The sequence below is a fragment of the Apis laboriosa genome, unplaced genomic scaffold (genome assembly GCF_014066325.1).
Source record: "Apis laboriosa isolate Shangri-la unplaced genomic scaffold, ASM1406632v1 scaffold68_cov148, whole genome shotgun sequence".
NCBI lineage: Eukaryota > Metazoa > Arthropoda > Insecta > Hymenoptera > Apidae > Apis > Apis laboriosa.
In genome coordinates this window covers 7,489,879-7,509,507 of record NW_025224135.1, presented here as the reverse complement: position 1 = coordinate 7,509,507, position 19,629 = coordinate 7,489,879, and the positions used below count along the sequence as shown (strand labels likewise).

Here is a 19,629-nt window from a genome sequence, read left to right as displayed (position 1 = left end):
GAACGAATAAATAGAATGACCACGGTATAGGATTCAACCATTAACAAGATAAGATGAAAGTCTTATGGATCGGAGAAATTTCTATTATTCGGGCCGCCCGTTAAATTGAATTTTACAATCCATTTGATACGCATAAAGGAAAGATGTCGGTTGGCGAAGGGTTTAACCAGCTGCTAATCACGGACTAGCAGAATTGGTTTGCTTCTTTATCGTTCTATCCGGGGATTCTCGCCGGAACTGAATGAAAATCCTCCGCCATTTTCTACAGAATACGAACTTAGTATTTGATTTTCCTTCCACTTTAATTCTTTTATTACGACAATAATTACGACGAGCAGTTATTCTAGAAAGCTATTTGAAAGTGTGCGATAAGTAAATAAACGAGATAAATAAATATAATAAAAGTTACTATTTAATATCATTACACATTTAATAAGTACGCTGTATGTTAGCGTGATGATTAACCATTAAACTCGGAATAACAAAAAATTTTATTGAAAGAAACTACGCATCTGATATAATATATCTATTCTATCTATTATTTTCATCATATTACAATTTTTTTATATCCTTAAATATTATTCCAACATCTATTATTATATTCTTCATACAAATACATTCAAACTTAAACGATCGATGCTAATATTCACGCGCCATTTTCCCAAGATCATTCACATTCAACATTAATCCTCCTCGATCCATTTTTAAGCACAATTAAATTTGTCATTACGAAACGAAAGAGGGTATGTAATAATTAATAAGGCCGGGAATCTCTTTAATTCATTTAGAACTCGCAGAAGTCGCGAATGAATAATTTACCCGGAGGCTCAGCCCGCCGACTTTCGGTCTCGATACGAAAACACAGTCGCAACGTAGAAGACATAAATTTCCATAAAACATTGTGGCCCTGATTTTGTGGCCGCATCTCGATATCTCGCCGAGGTGTAAATAGAAAATACACGCGATACACGGCTACGATCGATACGCGGCTTCTCTCTCTCTCTCTTTATCTCTCTCTCTCTCTCTCTCTCTCTCTCTCCACCCCGAGGCTTTTACGGTGCTTCCACGTCTCGAAATAATCGGCTGGCTGGTGGATGCGTTTCGAACCGGATACCAGGGCAACTATTGCGGCCCCGCGGCGAGTTCTGTGGAAACGTCGTGATCGATTCCGTGTTACAGGCTGCCGAGAGCGCGAAGGAAACAACCGACCGCGACCGATATTCAAATGCGGCGGGGCGAATATGCTTGCTCGATTAAAAGGAGGCCTGAATCCCGGAGTCCCTGTTTGTTTAAGAAAGAGGACAGAGGAAGTGGGTATGATACGGGGGAAAATTGAAGAGATATCAGAAGCAGGAATTATTCTTGTCAAATATTTTGATCACGAGGAATTTGGAATTTGGAAATTTTGTTACTTTCTTGTGTGTTTTATTGTTTTTTTTTTTTTTGTAGTGTAGTTGTTAGTAAAATACATCGTTCTTGAAGTTGAAAAGAAAGGAGGATGGGAGGAAAAATAAAAATCGACAAGAGTCGTTTTGGAAACTTATCAGTAGTTTCATTTTTGAAAATGGATTTGTGTAAACGAGTAAATGCAGAATGGTATTTGGATTGTGTATCATAGAGTTGTGATTTTACAGATATGCGAAAATTTTGCGGAAACAGTGCAAGGTTTAATTTTTTTGTAGAAAAAAGAATTAAAGAGATTTAAAATGGATAAAATTATATTACGTATAAAAATGTATGTACTAAAAGTTTCAATATAAAAGTCAATATGTTATTATAGAATAATAAAAAGATATTGAAAATTTGAAACCTTTAAATTCTGAACAAAAATTTTGAAAAAGAATCTCTCTACCAACCAAATAGATAGTAAAAACTAATAAGCTTACTGTTACGAAATGCTAGTATAATTTTAAATTGCTCCTCTTTTACTATACTGTAACTTTCACGATACTGTTTTAATAGTGTGTATCCAATCTCGAATGTTATCGTTCATCATGTCATCCTCGTTGTGAACAACATTCGATGGCTTTAATTCGACGAATCTGCGGTTTCGATATTGTTTCGATATTTCTCGTGTATCATTTTTCTGTCGTTACATTTCCATTCAGTTATATTTATACTATTTGACATCACTATTTCACCATATATATATTCACAATATATATACAACATATATCTTATATATTTTTTTCGCAAAAGCCTTTATACACTATTTTTAAGGAAATTTCATCTAATTAAAAATTTCTAATCTTATTATAAAGATTAAGAATAATTCTTTTGAAAGAAAATTTCAAAATCTCATTCTTTTCTTTTTGAGAATTTTATACAATTTTGTCGTAGAATATTTTATAAAATTAGAATTATTACAAAATTACATTTAAGAAATTCTAAAATCGAATCCTCTCAGAATGATATTCTATCATACTGAGAGAAAGTTTCATCATTCAGAAAATAAAGCATTTTTTAATTTGATATCGCAACTTCTCTCTTTTAAATTCGTTTTTAAGATGTACAAAGATATTCACGGTCAACTTTATTTCCTGCCTTCCTATTATCCTCTCTTATTTACCATTCTCCCTATTTCTTTTTTATTCGTTCCATTTCACTAAATTCCTCCTTTAATAAGTTAATTCTCCGGAAATAACACAATTTCTCGAATGGACGACTTTTTACGCTCCGACATTCATAATCCTCTCTGCACGACAGATTGCGACGCGAAGAGATGCAAGGTTTTATCGAGTCAAGGCGTATTTCCAACACGCGCTCAAACGTACGCATTAGCTTAGGTTAGGTTAGGTTACATGATAAATAAACGAAAACGTGAAACGTCATCGATTGAAAGCAATAGTGAGAAAGGAAGGAAAAAGCTACGAAATATTGTTCCACGGAGATTTGGAACAGCAATTTCGATGTTTCCAACTTTATAACGCATTTTTCCCCTAGAATAACGAAGCGCTTATCCGCCGAGAGAAAGTTACACGTAAACTTTCGACGAAAGAACGTTGAAAAGCGTTGTTTCAATTTTTCGCTTCCTTCTTTTCTCTGAAACTTTGAACGAGCTTTATCGTTCTGTTTTCCATGCGTGTATCCATCATCGGCTATAAACAACTTTCCAGATATTTCCGCGCGTTCGTTGTAATCTTACGATTGCTTACATATTTATATGTGTTATTACATTTTTTTTCTTTCTCACGTTTTATGTCTTGAATTTGTTCTTATTGAAAGAAAATATAGCGTTGAAAAGAAGGATGGGATCAAAGATTAAATTTTAAAAATAAAAAATTGTATGTGATGTACGATTTTCAAGAAATTTTTTATAATTAAAAATTAGTGATTTGTACGATATAAAACGAAAGTTTTGGAATTTTGTATATTTTGAAAAATTGAAAGACAGATATTTTTACCAAATATACTTAATTTGATCTTATTCTAAATAAATGCAGAAATAATATTTATTGATAAATTAGATTTTTATGAGAAAATAAAATAATTTTCTTTTTGCAGATTAAAATAAACGTCACGAATCAAAAGAAATAATATAAATAATAATAAAAATACAAAATATGATATGACAAATAAATAAAAGTTAAGATAAATCTAGTTTTATTTTAAAACGTTTTATTTACTGATTAACTTGGTTGAGATTGTTTCGAGTTACGTTCTTACATTTTTAAACTGAGACAAAAGATTATTTCTGAATTCTTTTTAAAAGTACAATACTTCAAAGAATTATCCAATATTCTTTTGATCGCATTCTTACTTTCACAAAAAGAAATTGTAAGAACTGAAGCTATTTCTGCGCTTAAGAATTCACCTTTTATGTGTTAGAAACAATGTACGGTAGAAAGAAATGTTGTATCCCGATTGCCACAGGCGTGTTTTACACTTTTAGATCGACGAAGATCTGTTGAAAAAAAGAATTACCACAAAATTATCCTTGACCTTGAATTTCAAAATTAAATTTTTTTATCGTTACATCGTATTTCACCAGTCACGTGTCTATAAAAAGTCTTAAACGAAATTTTAGAAGGAAAAAGAAAGAATAGAATTAGAAATAGTATCACGAAACTAGAGTATTCGATTCATATCTTTGAACAAAAAGTATGAGAGCAAAAAACTGACCCAATATCTTTACTGGTTCTGAATGAAGATACAAATTTTGCAGCTGTTTCGAGGCAAAATAAGATGATCTTGCCAATTATCAATTCATTAGAAATTCAAATTAAAATGCACAATACACCTATATCTCTTAGTAGTCAATAAATTAAATGAAAGATTAAAATTTTTAATTTTAAGTTAAATTTAAGAATTCTTTTAAAAATCGTTAAATGAGAACAAATATATATTGGAGAATTGAGAATTGAGAATAAGAAAAATTCGTTGTTTGTAATTAATATCTTAAAAAAGGAACAATTCTGTTTATTTTTACATTTTTTAAGTTACATTAATATTATTAATATAACTAAATTTTCTATCTATTGAATTTATAATAAAACGTCAATTATTCGTTCAACTGTAACAAACATTATTACATTATACATTAATTTAAATATATATATACTCCTATATTCGAATAATCGTTTATTTGAATAATATATCGACGTTTCTATCATAAATCATTAACTCTGAACTCTCTAACACCCAAAAATTCACGAATAAAGGAACATTCTCATCGATTCTCAATTTTTCATCACATCCCACGAAAACAAAGGAGCAAATAAATCGGACGAAAACAGAATGCACCACTCCCTTATTCAATATTCAATATTTTCATACACTTAAAACTAGCATCCCTCCAACCTCTCGTTCCTTCGACTCCGTTTCTTCCGCCTCCGCCCAATCCCACCCTCCTCTCCATTTCCCAATCCGCCTCTGTTCCCAAAATTCAATTCCAACATTTGCATCCTTTCGTGACGATACAAGTTCAACGATACCTTCCACTGTATCTTCCCGATGACGTATAAAAGCATCAGCAGAGAATCGACGAATCGAGGAATCGTCGCGTTATTGCATTCGCAGAGTCTGCCCCCGACAGATCTCGTTATTTTTCGTACACTGCAATTTCAATTGCATTTATCCACTGAGAGAGAGAGAAAGAGAGAGAGGGAGAGAGAGAGAGGGAGAAGAAACGCCCCAAGCGACGCTCCACTTCCCATTCTGCGCTCGAAACTGTCTTCCTTCCGCTCTCGCGTAATTTCTTCGCGCAGCTGCTCCTCGAAAACTAACAGGATAACCGGCTCACGGATCGGGACGAGAATTATAATGACTCTAAAGGGAATTTCAAGATGGATAAGTTGAAACCGATCGTTCAATCCGTGATATAATGAAATCGATATTTAATACAGGATCCATTTATTGCGTTTCCTTCTTCGAGATTCTGCCATTTCAACGAATTTTATTTCGACAAATGTTGTTGAGACGAATATTGGAATTGTTGCACGCGTGTAGAAAATAATGTTCGAATGTTTAATGACGGCGGACATTGTTCATAAAAATTGAAAATTGGCGAAATTTATGAAGTTTCCACGGTTATGCGACGGTATTTAACGGGAAGGTTAATAGACAGACGTTTATAATTTACGCGTGTCGTAATTCGTCGTTGATGAATGAATTAATGGTTGGTTAATATGACAGACAGGAGGAAGACTTTCTTGCAATGGACATTCTCGAGCGGGATGGAAGGGAAGGGGAAAAAAACCATAGGTTGGATAAATATGTATTATCCGACTTGACGTATGGACAGGGATCCCTTTCATCGTAATTCTATCATCTCGACCTCATTTTGTTCACGTCTGCCTGCTTTTTCACCTACTCGCCTTCGAGTAACTAGCCTCTTGGATATTCGATTTAAAGGAGCTTCAGATTATTCTTATTCGGAACAATAGTGATGAAATATCCAATAAACGAAAATGTTTTCAAATTGTTATATAAGAACACTAAATATATATACAAATATATATACACATAATAATATATATATGTACTAATATTATGTATATTTTCGAAATTAAAATTTTAATATACAATTGAAACAAATGTTGTAAAGTGTCGAGTATGATATTTATTTGAGTTTGAAATAATCTTGAAATGATTTAAAGAGGCCTATTTTGTACTTTTAAATAGAAATTTATTTCTGGATAATAAAGGATTTCCAAATAAATCACACACACACACCGGATACATACAATTCATATTTTCATCGCAAGCTATTTCAATGGATGATGAAGATGAAACTTCAAACAACGTAAACATACATAAACGTACACTGATTCGGAAAAAATGGAGAACAGTTTCCTTAAATATATATCACGTTATAAATAATTCTTCCTAACAAATCGATCAACTTTCAATAAAAACATTCCAAATAAATAAGTCCTTTTCCCAAACTTCAATTCTCAATATTAACTCGCACGTTTAAATTATATACCCACGTATCACGTAAAAAGAGAAAAGAAAATGCAAAATGTGTCGCGGGTAACGCGATTTTAATTGTTCTCTTCTACGATCAAAAGATCCGTTATGCACTTCTTGCACATTGAAAACGATAAGTGGAACGATAAAGCCAGGTATTGGTTCAGGGGAAAAGGACTCTTTGTTGAATCGTTCTCTTTAACTTCACGAACGAATCTTCGCCACTGTTCGACTCTAATGAACAACAAAGTACGCGAACACAATGGTTCGCCCCTCTGGCAATTGTAATCCCTGTTGTTTCCTCCATCGTCTCATCCTTTTTTTCGCCGAGAACGAGAACCAACAAACTGCAACTGTTCGAACTGCATCTTCAAGTCAAAGTCACGCCAGATTCAGCAGCATTTCCATACGTTCTGTTTCAATCCATGCAAGTTCGTTCTCGATTGTGTACACTGTGTATATTAAAATTTGCAATCTGCGCGCTATTATATCAATATTTGCGTATTCCCGACATCGAAAATGGAATTCGAATGCGAGAAAACGTGAAATTTGTTTATAAAATGTTAATGAAAGTTGCGTCATCCTATTGGATTATTATTATAAAATTTATAAATTCGATATATTTATTACTTGTCTTAATAATGGATTAGTTTTTAGTATAATTATTGAAAGGTTAAGAAAGTTTTTATTTTTTTAATTTTTTTAAGTTAAGTTTTTTAAAAACTGATTACTCTTCGAGATGGAGAAGTGTTGAAAACTTTTGAATCGTTCTATCAATGTTTTTGCAGGAAACATTTAAGGATAGATGCTTTTACGTTAGTAAAATTACGTTATTCAGGCAAATTTTATTCCCAAGAAATTTCTTCTGAAAGGATTTTCTAATAAAGGAGATCTAAAGTTACAAGAAAATCCGGAATTTGTAAAAAGTTTCCTCGATGCTGTTATTTTTGAGAAGCACTGAGACGGGTTTTACGTAAAAAAAAAAAAAAAAAAAAATACTAATTATATAATACAGATATTATATTCTTTTATTATATCGAGTTCTTAGAAATTTTATCTCTTGTATATTCCAAGAAAAACAAAAATAATTCCTGCAAAATATTTTTCAATTTTCCAATAAATTTACATAATTTCTTTTTAATATTGAAAAGAAAAAGGAATTGATTTATATTCTCTTTGCTCTTTTAACATTTTATCTCGAGCATTTTCAAAAAAATTTATATATCAGAACATTAAAAGGGGTAATAACAAAAGAAATAAAAGAAATATCCAAAGATTTATTTTTATGTAAAACAGGATAAATTGTACTTACTACTATAAAAACGGTAATACAAATGATAAAACTTTTGCTGGATGCGTATCGTATATAATATATGAAAAATAAACGAGAGAGGTATAAAAGTACCAAGATATTTATCTTAAGTTACAGAATTGCATTTCCTTTTACTCGAATTATAACGTACATATCTTTCCAAAATATTTTCTGATTTTTTCGCCGCACAGTTACACGATGTAGGAAATATTTAATAACGTTCAAAATTAATGACGCTAAATTAATTCGGCCAAGATAGCACCGTATCTATGTTCCGGGCCATCCATTAACGTAGTACAACGTTACAAGACTTCTTAAGGTAGCAGAGGATGATTTAAGAGTTTATGCGGCACGCTGGAAGAGGAAGATTTAATAACGTTAATAAAACAGTGATTTTGGATCTTGCAACTTTAACTTGGATCTAAGTATGAATCTTTTGCGAGAGATTGAAGGAAAATTAATATCTCAGGTAGGGTGAAGTAGTAATTGAAATTTTTTTTGTTTCCTTGTAAAAGAAACTTTTCTTTTTTTGTTTTTTATTCGTTCGAAATTTCGAATGAAAATAACGAGACTTATAAAATTTAAATAAAATTACACGAATCACATCTTCGTTCAAAAATTCTTTTTTTTTTTTCCAAAAATTTTTATTCTAAATTTTACTTCTATTCGGCTTGTAGAATGGGATAGGAAGGAAGATAAGCTATGGAATACATATCTCCCTGTAATCGATCTTTACATGGAGGTTTACAATCTGGTGTAGCATAGGAGCAATCGCTTGTCCCTTTACATGCAAAGATATATAGGATAGATAGTACATCATGTAGATCTAACAAATGTACAGAATTACGAAGTTAAACCTCGTGTCATCCGGTTTCAACTATCTTAATCTGGATTTCAGTAGTAAAATGACTATGACGGAATATTCCAAATGCATATTTTTCGTTATTACATAGATATGTGGTCGTGTAAAGAAAAAGATAATTTTTAATCGTTTATTATTTCCATCCTTAATCAGACCTCTCATTTTACTGACCTATCTCAAATTCCAGGCAAAATAGACGCGATTCCTAGAAAAACGCAGTGCACATTTCCAGGAAAAAATGTAGGTCACTGGGTTGCCCATTCATAATTTTCACACTGTAAATACCATTGGAAAATTTAAGGCTCTTGTTTCTCGACGATCAACGATCAACAATGAGTGGATTTTGGTTAACAAAATTTTTAATCTCTTCTCATATTTTCTTTTTTTATATCAAATAACTTGGATTTTCAAGTTAAGAAATAGTTTAAAAGTAAAAGATCAAACATTCTATTACATTTTATTTGTCCTACTACTTATTTATTACTTCAACTATTAATCTTTTCAATTTTAAATTCTCATTGATTAAAAGTAAACGCATTTTTCCCTTTTTCTTTCAACGAAGTAGAGACATATCAATTTAATTCTCTTACGCAAATCACCCTGACAAATAGATTAACTCGATGCACAAAGTGAATATAAAAAAAAAAACCTCGTTAACGGTACGTGCACCTCGCATCTCAACACAAGTATATACAACAGATGGCACGATGAATAAATGCAATAAATTTATCCGGATTAAAAATTACTCGTCGATATCGATAAGAAATGAAATTCTCTCTGCGAGGCAACCTTCGCCTTTCGTTCACCTAACCTCGTTCCACGGTTACCCTGAACGCGTTTCCATCCGCCGATTCCGTAAGTGCACGCGCGTGGAAAACTTGATTCCCGACAATTTGACTAAGTAACGAAGTTTCGGATCCCCTGTCCATCCAATTCGACGAAATGGAACAGACCAATTCGCACGGTTGTCCTCGGTTTCCTCGCCAAGTGCCTCTGCCTCCCCGTCAGTCAACGATGGCTGGAACAATTAATTTTACGTTGCCCACGTCGGGCCACGTCGTTTCTGGGATCCGTGGGACATATAGTGACGCATCATCCTTGACGTGTATTTTTCGAATCGAACGCGATCGAAAAATCGAACTTTATTGACGACACTTTTCGCGCCTCGGTCAAATCGTGGAATCGTGGAGATTAGGATTTAATTTAATTTAATTTATTGTCCCACGATTGCTTGCGAATCTGTAAATCAGACGGCAAAATTTGATAAATATCGTGTTCTTGCGTCGTTTTAAAATCGAGGTACGTGTCGTCCTTTATCCTAAATTAATTTGCAAAAGGATGATCAATTCCAGAATCTAATTAATCGCTTTCGCCATGGATTAATATGGATTTCATTACGTTTCATTGCTGCACATTCAATCTCGGTTGCTATTATACGAAAAGAAAAGAAAAAAGAGATAATTTGTTGACCCACAGTGTTCGCATTTGCATGCAGCATAAAAATCATGCAACGTGCAACAACTTTCAACGCATTAATAAAAGCCGGGGCTAAGAAAGGAGCGCAAAAAGCCCTGATGCATATTCAAGGCGAGAAAGCAGAAGAGGATACATGCATAAAACGCTGCCTGTCCAAGTATATCGTATATAATATCTTTAAAGCTTGTTGAAAATCTTGCTCTAAACGCGTCAAAGAGAGAGAGAGAGAGAGAGAGAGAGAGAGAGAGAGAGAGAGAGAGAAGAAACGAGAGAACGAACGAAGAAAGGAGAGGAAAAAATGAAAAATTTCCCGGAGAATCAATTCATAGACGAACGCGTGTTTCTCGCAAATGGCTCGACCGACTTTCCTATTATTGTGCCAGAGAATACCCTATCGATTCTGGCGCCACCGATTCGAGTACCACTATCGACACAAATTGTGTACCCAAACAATCTTTGCTTCTGCCAAATTCGATTTAACCTATACCTCATTCATCCTGACGTAACGTTAACACGAGTTAATCGCACTCTCAAGTTCTTTTACGTTTCCAAACGCTCGTTCCTCATTTTCGCACTCCCTCGTTTCATCGAGATCGATCGGTCGTCGCTTCGAATTCCTCTAATTCGATCGTTTTGAATATTTCGCAAGTTATTTATATATCGATCTAGGAACTATAAATATTAAATTTTATCGAATTTTTTATGCGAATCATTGGTCTCGAATCGATCGCGACCAATCGATCGAGCTGAATCGATCGATTTGAATTGTCGAACGACGGCCATGAAAATAATGCGACTCCGTTGAATTGGCGCGGTGACTGCGCGTGCACATGTTATAACGCGTAACGCGTCGATGCCTCTCATCAATCATACACGCGAAAACGGGTACGAACGGCGATCGAAAAACTGTCACGTCCCGGGGGAAGGTGTAAAAGATGTCGTCGAGAGCGTGGGATATAATAAATTCGATAACAGTTCGATGCATTACATTGACAGGCAGCGAAAAATAGGATGGCTGCCGAGAGATTGGAATACAAAAAAATTGGATAAATTTTACCTGTATTTTGGCGATCATACGTCTTCCCTCTGTCAGTGTAATTCGTGTTTATAATTTTCATAATATCATAATATCATAATATTTTCATAATATCTTTGAATTATTAATATTTGAATTTATCTCGGTTGTTGTTATATAAGTATCGTTAAAAAAAAAAAAGAGGTGTTGGTCGGAATTCTTCAGAATCTTTTTTAAGTTAAAATTCGATTCAATTTTTCACAGCACCATTAGCTACCAATTATCACTTATGTATAACTTTCTCTGGCAAATTAACATTCTCCCAGGTAATTTTTTTCAAAATTAAAATTCTCTCTCCTCTTCATCCTTCATCCTTCGTCCTCTTTTCTCCCAAGAACAAAATTCGTGTACGAAGAAGAATAAAATAGAATCGATAGAAGTGGAAATTTCGCGTAACAGGGACAAAGCTATTGTTTGATCGAGAAAAAAGTTTGACTGAAAATTCGATTGCGAGCGCGCCGCTCTTCTTCGAGTCTTGCCAAGACCAAAGCGTCGAGAGATAAAATTCTCCGTCCATTTGCCTGCTCCTTCCACTGTTTACTCTCCTTCTTTTCTTTTTTTTTTTTTTTAGAGAGAGTTTCACAATGACAAAGAAATTTAATCAACTCGACGTTACCGTTGAGCGTTTTCCGCCAACTTCCTTTTAAAAACCTTTAGAAACTTTTCATCGAGCAAGACCGTGTCCAAATCAAACAAAAGTAACGGATCCCCGGACGACAATGAAGATTATGTTATCGATCGGTGCAAGCCACGTTTCTCTCGTTTCTCCCCGCCAGTTTCTCCACTCTGTAGCGTTAAAAACTCGCATTTCCATGTACGATCCCCGTGAAAACCGGATCATAAAGGAATCCGCTTTTACAAGATGGATCGGAACGTTTGCACCTGACAACATTTTCTTTTCCATCACCACGTGATACATTTTCCACCGACCAACCTGCCTTGTTGATCCTTCTCGCTTCTTCTGGGAACTCTGCCATCACCTCAGCCATTTCCCAACTTTGCAAGAATTAAACTCTTACCGCTCTTCATCTGATGTATTTCGGTGGTGAACGTCGTTCTCGATTAACAGTTAATAATTTTGGCGGGAGGATATTTCACGGATGTATTATCGCGATTGATTTCAGGTCGTGCATCGCGAGCTTAGTGATCAGGATTCAGGATTTACGGACCACTGCTATCGAATTAGAAATTTACGCTCCATTCTGGCAGATATATCATATGATTCGTATGTATATATATGTATGAAGTCTAGGGAATTGTCGGTGTTTCGTAATACGCATAGTTGTAGCAAATCGAAATGATAATTTAAATTTTGAAATTAAAGGTAGTATTCGAAAAGTTTTTGAAAATTCATGAAACAATTGGATAAGGAACGTTTCTGCAAACTTTTTTATTCCGTTTTCTCAATAATTACGTAAATGGATGTAAGCGGTTATCGTACTTGTTACAACGACATATGCATTAATAAAATGATAGGGTTTAACATCTTATTAATAAAAATTACTAAAATCTGCTTCAGCCAAGGATTATCGTATTAACAAGAAATTCACAACAATTATTACAATAACAAGCACAACTGGTAATGCCAATAGAATATTTTAATCTTTTCACGAGTCACTGATTCGGACTCATAATCCGACGATCCCACATTTCCGTAATAATTTATGGAATCTCTAAAATATCAGGGGGTTGACGGGGCTCGGAAATAGGATCGTAAATAAGAGAGAAAATTCAATGGTCGATTAGAAAGCGTTCAACTAAGCAAGGTTAATCGTGAGTTACGGAAGTTACGAGATCCGAATTAGGGGCAGGATTCCTGCTGCACGATAGGAATAATGCAAATCGTAATTCAATCTGACTCGGATGAGAGAGAATCGGTGAGAGAACGATTTAACCGATCGACGAAGGTCACGTGCTGTAACGTCCCACATAACCTCTTTGAGAATGGAAACTCTCTCTTTCTCTTTTTCTTCTTCTTCTTCTTCCTCTTCTTCTTCTCTCTCTTTTCCCTTTCTCTTCGAAGAATATCCTAGCAGATGAAGATCAAGTGGAACGATAAATTGTGGGGCAAAGCGTAATTTAACGATTAAATGCTGGATCGAGCGACCTCTATCAAATTATTCGGAGTAATAAAAAAAAATTAATATAATTCCATCACGGTGTGCATAATAAAAGTGGAGGAGAGACACTTTTTGATTAATAGGTATCGTGTCGTAGGTGGAAAAAGTGATGGAAAGAAAAGAATAATCGTTGCGTCGTAACCGTTCCTGACGCAGGGATAACTTTATGGGTTTTTCTTTGGAGGATTTAGAAGTGTGGACACATTTCTCATGGTTAGCGGGTTTTAGGGTGACAGATGCCCCTCGATCCCCCTCGGAAATGTGGAGAAATGGTGCTGTGCACTTTGCTGCGTGCATCGTGATATTCATTTCTTCTGATAGAAGAAATGTAATTTATGGGATGTAAGTTACGCGAAATCGATGAGACGATCGAGTTATTATTAAGTTAATTGAAAATCCTAGAGCTAGGGAATTTTAAAGTTTTCGGTGGATTTTATCAGCAGTCTTGAAAGTTTCGCAGGATGCACGATGCGAATGTATAAATTTCGTTACTTTCGTATTCCATTGATTAAATTGTTTACTCAATGTCACGTGTTGATTTATCGATATCAAATCCATGTTTAAATACGATTTACCAATTTATCCATATTCGTAATGGAATAATATAAAAATTAACTTTATATTTTATATTTTTAAAAAATATTGCCGTACCCTCCTCGTATCTCATCAAGTCGATATTCAAGATATAAATAAATGAGAAAGCTTCAAAATTAGATATAAAATTCGCGTCGGCGTAAAATAAATCCAGTTATAAAAAGCGTATATGCACGCACACTCGCGCGAAAGACCTATCGTTCGAACCGTTTTAAATAAAAATAACTTCTCATTCCAACGCTCTTCGAAACCAAAAAAAAAAAAAAAAAAAAAACCTCTTCGAATTACCTCACGTTGCAAGTGTTGCAATTTTTGTAATTCAACTATAATTCGAACCGCAAATATATTTCATTTTTGACGAGACGATCGTCGCGTGTGCGTACGCGTCTCATCCAACGAAGATACCTTCTTCCTCGACAAGTACACCGTGACTTTCGCTTTTATTGCAGAACGAGGTGGTTGCCGTGGCTCTTGGGGCATTGTTGAGCAAAGGCGAGGAATCGTTCCCAACCGCGAGGTCTCTGTAAGTATCTCTCCTTGCAGATATATCTCGCGTTGAAAGCGAGCTTGCATAAACGAGTGGTAAGATAAAATATACAGGGAAGGGGCAGAGGAGAAAGGTTGATCAAAGGGTTGATAAAATTCTCGTGTCGTCAAACGAAATTGCGCGCGAATAAGAAAAATCGAATTAACATGAATAATGGGGGTTGGAAAGTTTCGAACGGGTTATTGTTATCGAAAGGATAAATTTACGATGAAACATTTATGAGCTATAATGCATGGTACGAGCTCGTTTTGTTATTCGAGTGCCGAATTCGTTCGAAAGATATTATCGTGGATGTAAAATATTTATATATAAATGGAAGATTCGTTATACGCTCTAATTAAGCTAATTGTTGCTCGGGAAAAAGTAATATTTCGCGTATACGCGTTAACAAACTAAATATCGATCGATTTCTACTGACGCTTTCGACGAAATATAGGAAATGGATTATACGTTTCGATCGAAATATCGATTTATCAAATCGTTCGAGCTGATAAATAATTAGGTTAATTGCATCTCGAGAAAAGAACTATGGAGATCGATCACCTAATGTACGCGGATTTTCGACACAGAAAAACTAGAATAAATCAAAGCGTATATTCCAATTTGAATAAAAAAAAAGAACTTTTAACAAAAATATATTTTCTCTTTTATTCGCGTAAATTTATTTTCAATTTTAAAAAAAAAAAAGTATTGAAAATATCCCTGCTCGTTTCGAAACTTTGATCAACCATTTTCGCAACACAATCTATACCATTTTTTTTTTTTTTTTTTCATCCAATTTTTAATATCCTCTCGAATACCATAATAACCTATCAAACTCATTTCTTTCCATTCGTCGTTCATCATCGTCGAAATAACTTTTTAAAAAAAAATGGCGATAAAAAAGTAGAGGCATCGTTCGACGAACTGGTGTTAATTGAATTTCGTTGAAATCGAGTTGGAAAGTCGTCCGAATATGCCATAAAAGTTTGTTTACGCGCGCGTTTCCGCGCGTTTTGCGAGATCGAAATATGGAAAGAGATCGCGCGCAGGAATTGGTCGGGGATGATATTCGAAGATGCCAGACGAAAGTTTCTAATTGAAGTGGCTTCCTTCTAACGGCACGCTGTTTTGCTCGATATTTCAGCGAGAAGCTGCTGTGCAACGTCGAGGCCGAGGAGAACTATAACTTACTGGAGGACATTTACGAGACGTTAAGTTATGACTGCGGTAAGATGTTATTGTTAACTGTGTGCATGAATGGCAGAGTGTTTAGTGTGTGTACGGTTGAACTTACCATTTATTCTAACACTTGGTATATTGGCATGGCTGGAATTAAAGGTTAATTGAATAGGTAGTACGAAGAGACATATTGTTTTAGTATTGCTGTTAATAAAAAAAATATTTTGAAAATATTAATAGTTTCGAAAATATTTTTCATTAACGAAATGCAAATTTCTTTTTCGAAAAATGATTTGAAGGGAACGTGTTACATACTCGACGTTCGATTCGGCTTTGTGTTTTGCAAATTTTGAAAATGTAACACCTCTGGCTAGCAACTCCATTTTGAATTAAGTTTATTTTTTCCTTTTTAAACTTAAAACAAATCGTAAGATTCTTTTTCTAAAGTAATCTGTACCATATTGTAATAAAATTAAAGTTATTTAAAAGTATAATTTTGCGATTGCAATTATTGGAAACGTTACGATCAAATATTTGGGAGAATGCCTAGTAATATCAAGTATTATTTAAATGTCGATGCAGGAGCGAAATGTCACTGTCAAATGTCGCCACAGTACGCAATTTTTCATTCGTCGAAACTTTTGTGAAATGGTCGGTGCTTGACGGATTGCTCATCGACAGACGCTCAAACCTTCATTTCTGAAGCTTTGTTAGTCATTTTTATTCTTCGCGTGAAATTTTAATACAAATACTTATTAAATAAAAAAAATATATATATATATTCTATCCCTCACTTTCCATTTAGTTTTCCATTTAATATATTTGCTAATCACTTTGAGATTTCTTTAATGTACACTGTACGCAATTTCCAATCAAATTATCATAATATATTAAATTTGCTGTCTAAATATTATTCAATTACAATTGCGTATAATTGCAATACGATGGGCTAGGAAAATTTAAATATGTACAAATAAAATGAGCACAAATAATATGTATACGTGAAAACGCATAAAATATTAAAAACAATCCATCATCATTATTTTCCATTTCTTCTAATCGTTATACGTGTTTATAAAAAATTTGAGTCACTATTTAAATATTCGACGTATATCACGCACACTCTACTACTAATCCAAACCTTGAATAAAAATCATTAAATACATCAATCAATCGCGTGCAAAAATTATTAAACTGCGTGGTAATCAGAGAGGCAGAGAGAACTTTAATTAATTAATTCATTCAGTTCAAAAGCAGTTTCTCCCTTCCTTCATCTTTCGTTCAAGAATCGTTACAACAGATCAAGAACGCGCCGATGATTATTGGCGTTTCGCCGTTTTCAGAAGCCGTACCCGGCAAATCTTCCCTCGAATCTCTACACTCGAAAAGTTATGCGATACTTCTCGGGCTTCGTGTTCCGCGTACGAAAGTAGCAAGACGCCGTCCACTTACGGATCCCTCTGTTGCTTTTACACAATCGAACCACTGTATATCTTGCACGTGAACCTATAAAAATATTAGATTTGTGCGCGTGAAACTTTTCTCGAACCAAAAATCATCCTCGTACACCATCTCTCTATATATAAATATCTATTTATAAAATAAATGTTTAAAAAAAAAAAAAAAGAACAGACAACACTCGATTCAAATTCTATGCATTCAAATTCTATTATAAAGAAAACCTTAGCTATTTTATCGCGTATTTACTCTCGAAACATTTCCATTTCCTTTCATCCCCTTTCGAAACCACCTCACCACCTTATCTCGATCGCTGACAAAGAGACGAAACCTTTCTTCCCTGTATTCCTGCTATCGTGATCATCCCCCTCCCCCCCCCCCCCAAAAAGGAATCCGTCTTTGTTGTTGTCCCGTAACAGGAACAAGATTGATACGGGTATCAATTCCTTGAAAGGAGACGCTTCGCACAATTCAGAGTTATACAGTTCGACGAGCGGGTCGTAAAAAAATAAAATCGATATATATCCTCTATCCGGCGGCGCTCGTCCCAAAGAGGATGACTTTTTTACCCCGTGCGAGCGAAGAATGGACGGCAATTTGCGTGCGATGTGCAGTTTACTTGGCGCCGAACCTCCAACGATTCCTTTTTTTTCGAAAACGAGGTGCTCGCCTCGTTCGACGACGTGGCGACTTTTTAATGGGGGAGGGGGGGGGGAAAGGAAAAAGGAAGAAAGAAAGAAAAAGGGGGGAGGGAAAAGAAAAAAGGAGATGAAAGAGGCGAAAGAAAAGGGCGAAGGGGAGGAAAAAATTGGAACTCGATGAATAAAGAGAATAGGTATATATATATATACTATATATATACACTATATACTATATTATATACTATATACTATATATATATATCTTTTCATTCAACCGGGAATCCGAGGACTAATTTCGTTGAGTTCCTCTATTCCTCTTAAGTCTCCCCCCTCTTCAAGCGTCTTCTTCGACCGTTTTACTCTTTCACACGGGGAAGCTGATAACGCTGGGCGCCGTTCGTTAATACAGGCTTGACCGAGTTTTTAATTGAATGACCGCGGGAATGGCGCGAAAAACCAATCGATATCGCGCCACCGCCGACGTAAAATATTCAAAGGCGTTTCCATCTTGGGTAACAGGGGCACAATTTGTAATCCCCTTTTATCCGTTCCGCTCGTTTTCGCGCGTCTTCATCGGAAGATCGATGCGACACCTCGAAGCCCGAAGAAATATACCGCGCGCTTCCTCTCTCTCTCTCTCTCTCGCTCGCTCTTTCTCTCTCTTTCTCTTTCTCTCTCTCGCTCTTCCGTGAGAATTAAACAACGGTGGCGGTTCTCGCGTTTTGTCCGATATATCGACTATCGCCGCGAATATAAGGGTGGAGGGAGGGATATTGAAAACGATGATTTCGACACGAGGGAGGAGGGAAGGGAATAATGGAAGGGAAGAAAAATGGGATTTCTCGTGGCAGGATCTGAATTTGAATCATGTGTAAAAAATATATATATATATGTATAATAAATGATGTGAAATTTTGTTCGAAATTTGTGATGGAAAAATGACGGGGTTAAATTTATTGTGAATAACATATCGATTTATAATTGAAACGCGGTATCCGCGTGATATTTTTTTACCCTTACGTCGGAAAAAGGGAGGGAAATTTATATATTTGACGCGATGTCGTAGGGTTTTGTTTTATTATATGTATGGTTAGGTGGATGGAATTAAATTTATTGGGTTGAATTTGATATTTGAGAGAAATTTTTTTATCATCATTCGATCGAAGGCGAATTTTTCCGATTTAACCGTAGCAAACAAATTTCTACGCGAATTTCAAAATTTCATTACAATCATTACTGTTATCTCATTTCATGGTAATTTGATTCAACGGTAATCAGCGTTAATTAGCTTCGTTCGTGTTTAATTTTCCACGTAAAAATCTTGTTAAACACTTGCGAGGAAGAAAGAACGTTTTGTATTTTCTTCTACTTCACACATCATCCCGTTAAATTCACACCCAGGACAAAATTGCTTCTTCGTTCAATTCCCAAGATGCGTACGTAAATTTCACGTGTTCGCGGAGCAATGAAGTTGAATTGCGGATGAATTAATCCTTTATTCTCTAGATACGAAGGTACGAAATAAATACTGTCAGGATACCAAACACAGGATGCAAACAAATTAATATATCCGTCACTTTTTGTAGTTAATACTCTCTATAAATAAATACAATATTCTTCCTAATTAATTTCATTAATTCCAAACGAAAAAAAAAAAAAAAATGTTTGCAAACAATTTTTGCTTTCGAAGAAACTTATTTGTATATATTTCTATAACGTTGTATATCTGGATACATACACATTACACGCGTCCCCATCGTGAATTGCTCGTCGAGAACAACCTCGAATCTCTTCCCTCTGACGAGTATTCGAAATATAACTACCTGACCCCGTAATTATCCGTAGAAATGCAAATTTCACGGATAGAACGAGGATACTCGTCCAACTATGCCGGTCACGCTCATGGCGTTATCTTGATGATGCAACGTTCTAACGAGATGGCCGTTGCGTAGATCCGCAACAAACGATCCCG

At 35.0% G+C, this 19,629-nt stretch overlaps 1 protein-coding gene across 1 annotated transcript in view; it reads left to right on the top strand.

Annotated features, from left to right (window-relative positions):
* The window catches only part of LOC122718727 (head-specific guanylate cyclase), a 51,560-nt gene that overhangs the window by 14,215 nt on the left and 17,716 nt on the right, over nucleotides 1–19,629 (top strand). Inside the window, exons 2-3 of the mRNA XM_043944019.1 lie at nucleotides 14,300–14,373; nucleotides 15,524–15,606. Of these exons, the coding sequence (XP_043799954.1) occupies nucleotides 14,300–14,373; nucleotides 15,524–15,606 (157 nt within the window). The remainder of the gene's footprint in view (nucleotides 1–14,299; nucleotides 14,374–15,523; nucleotides 15,607–19,629) is intronic.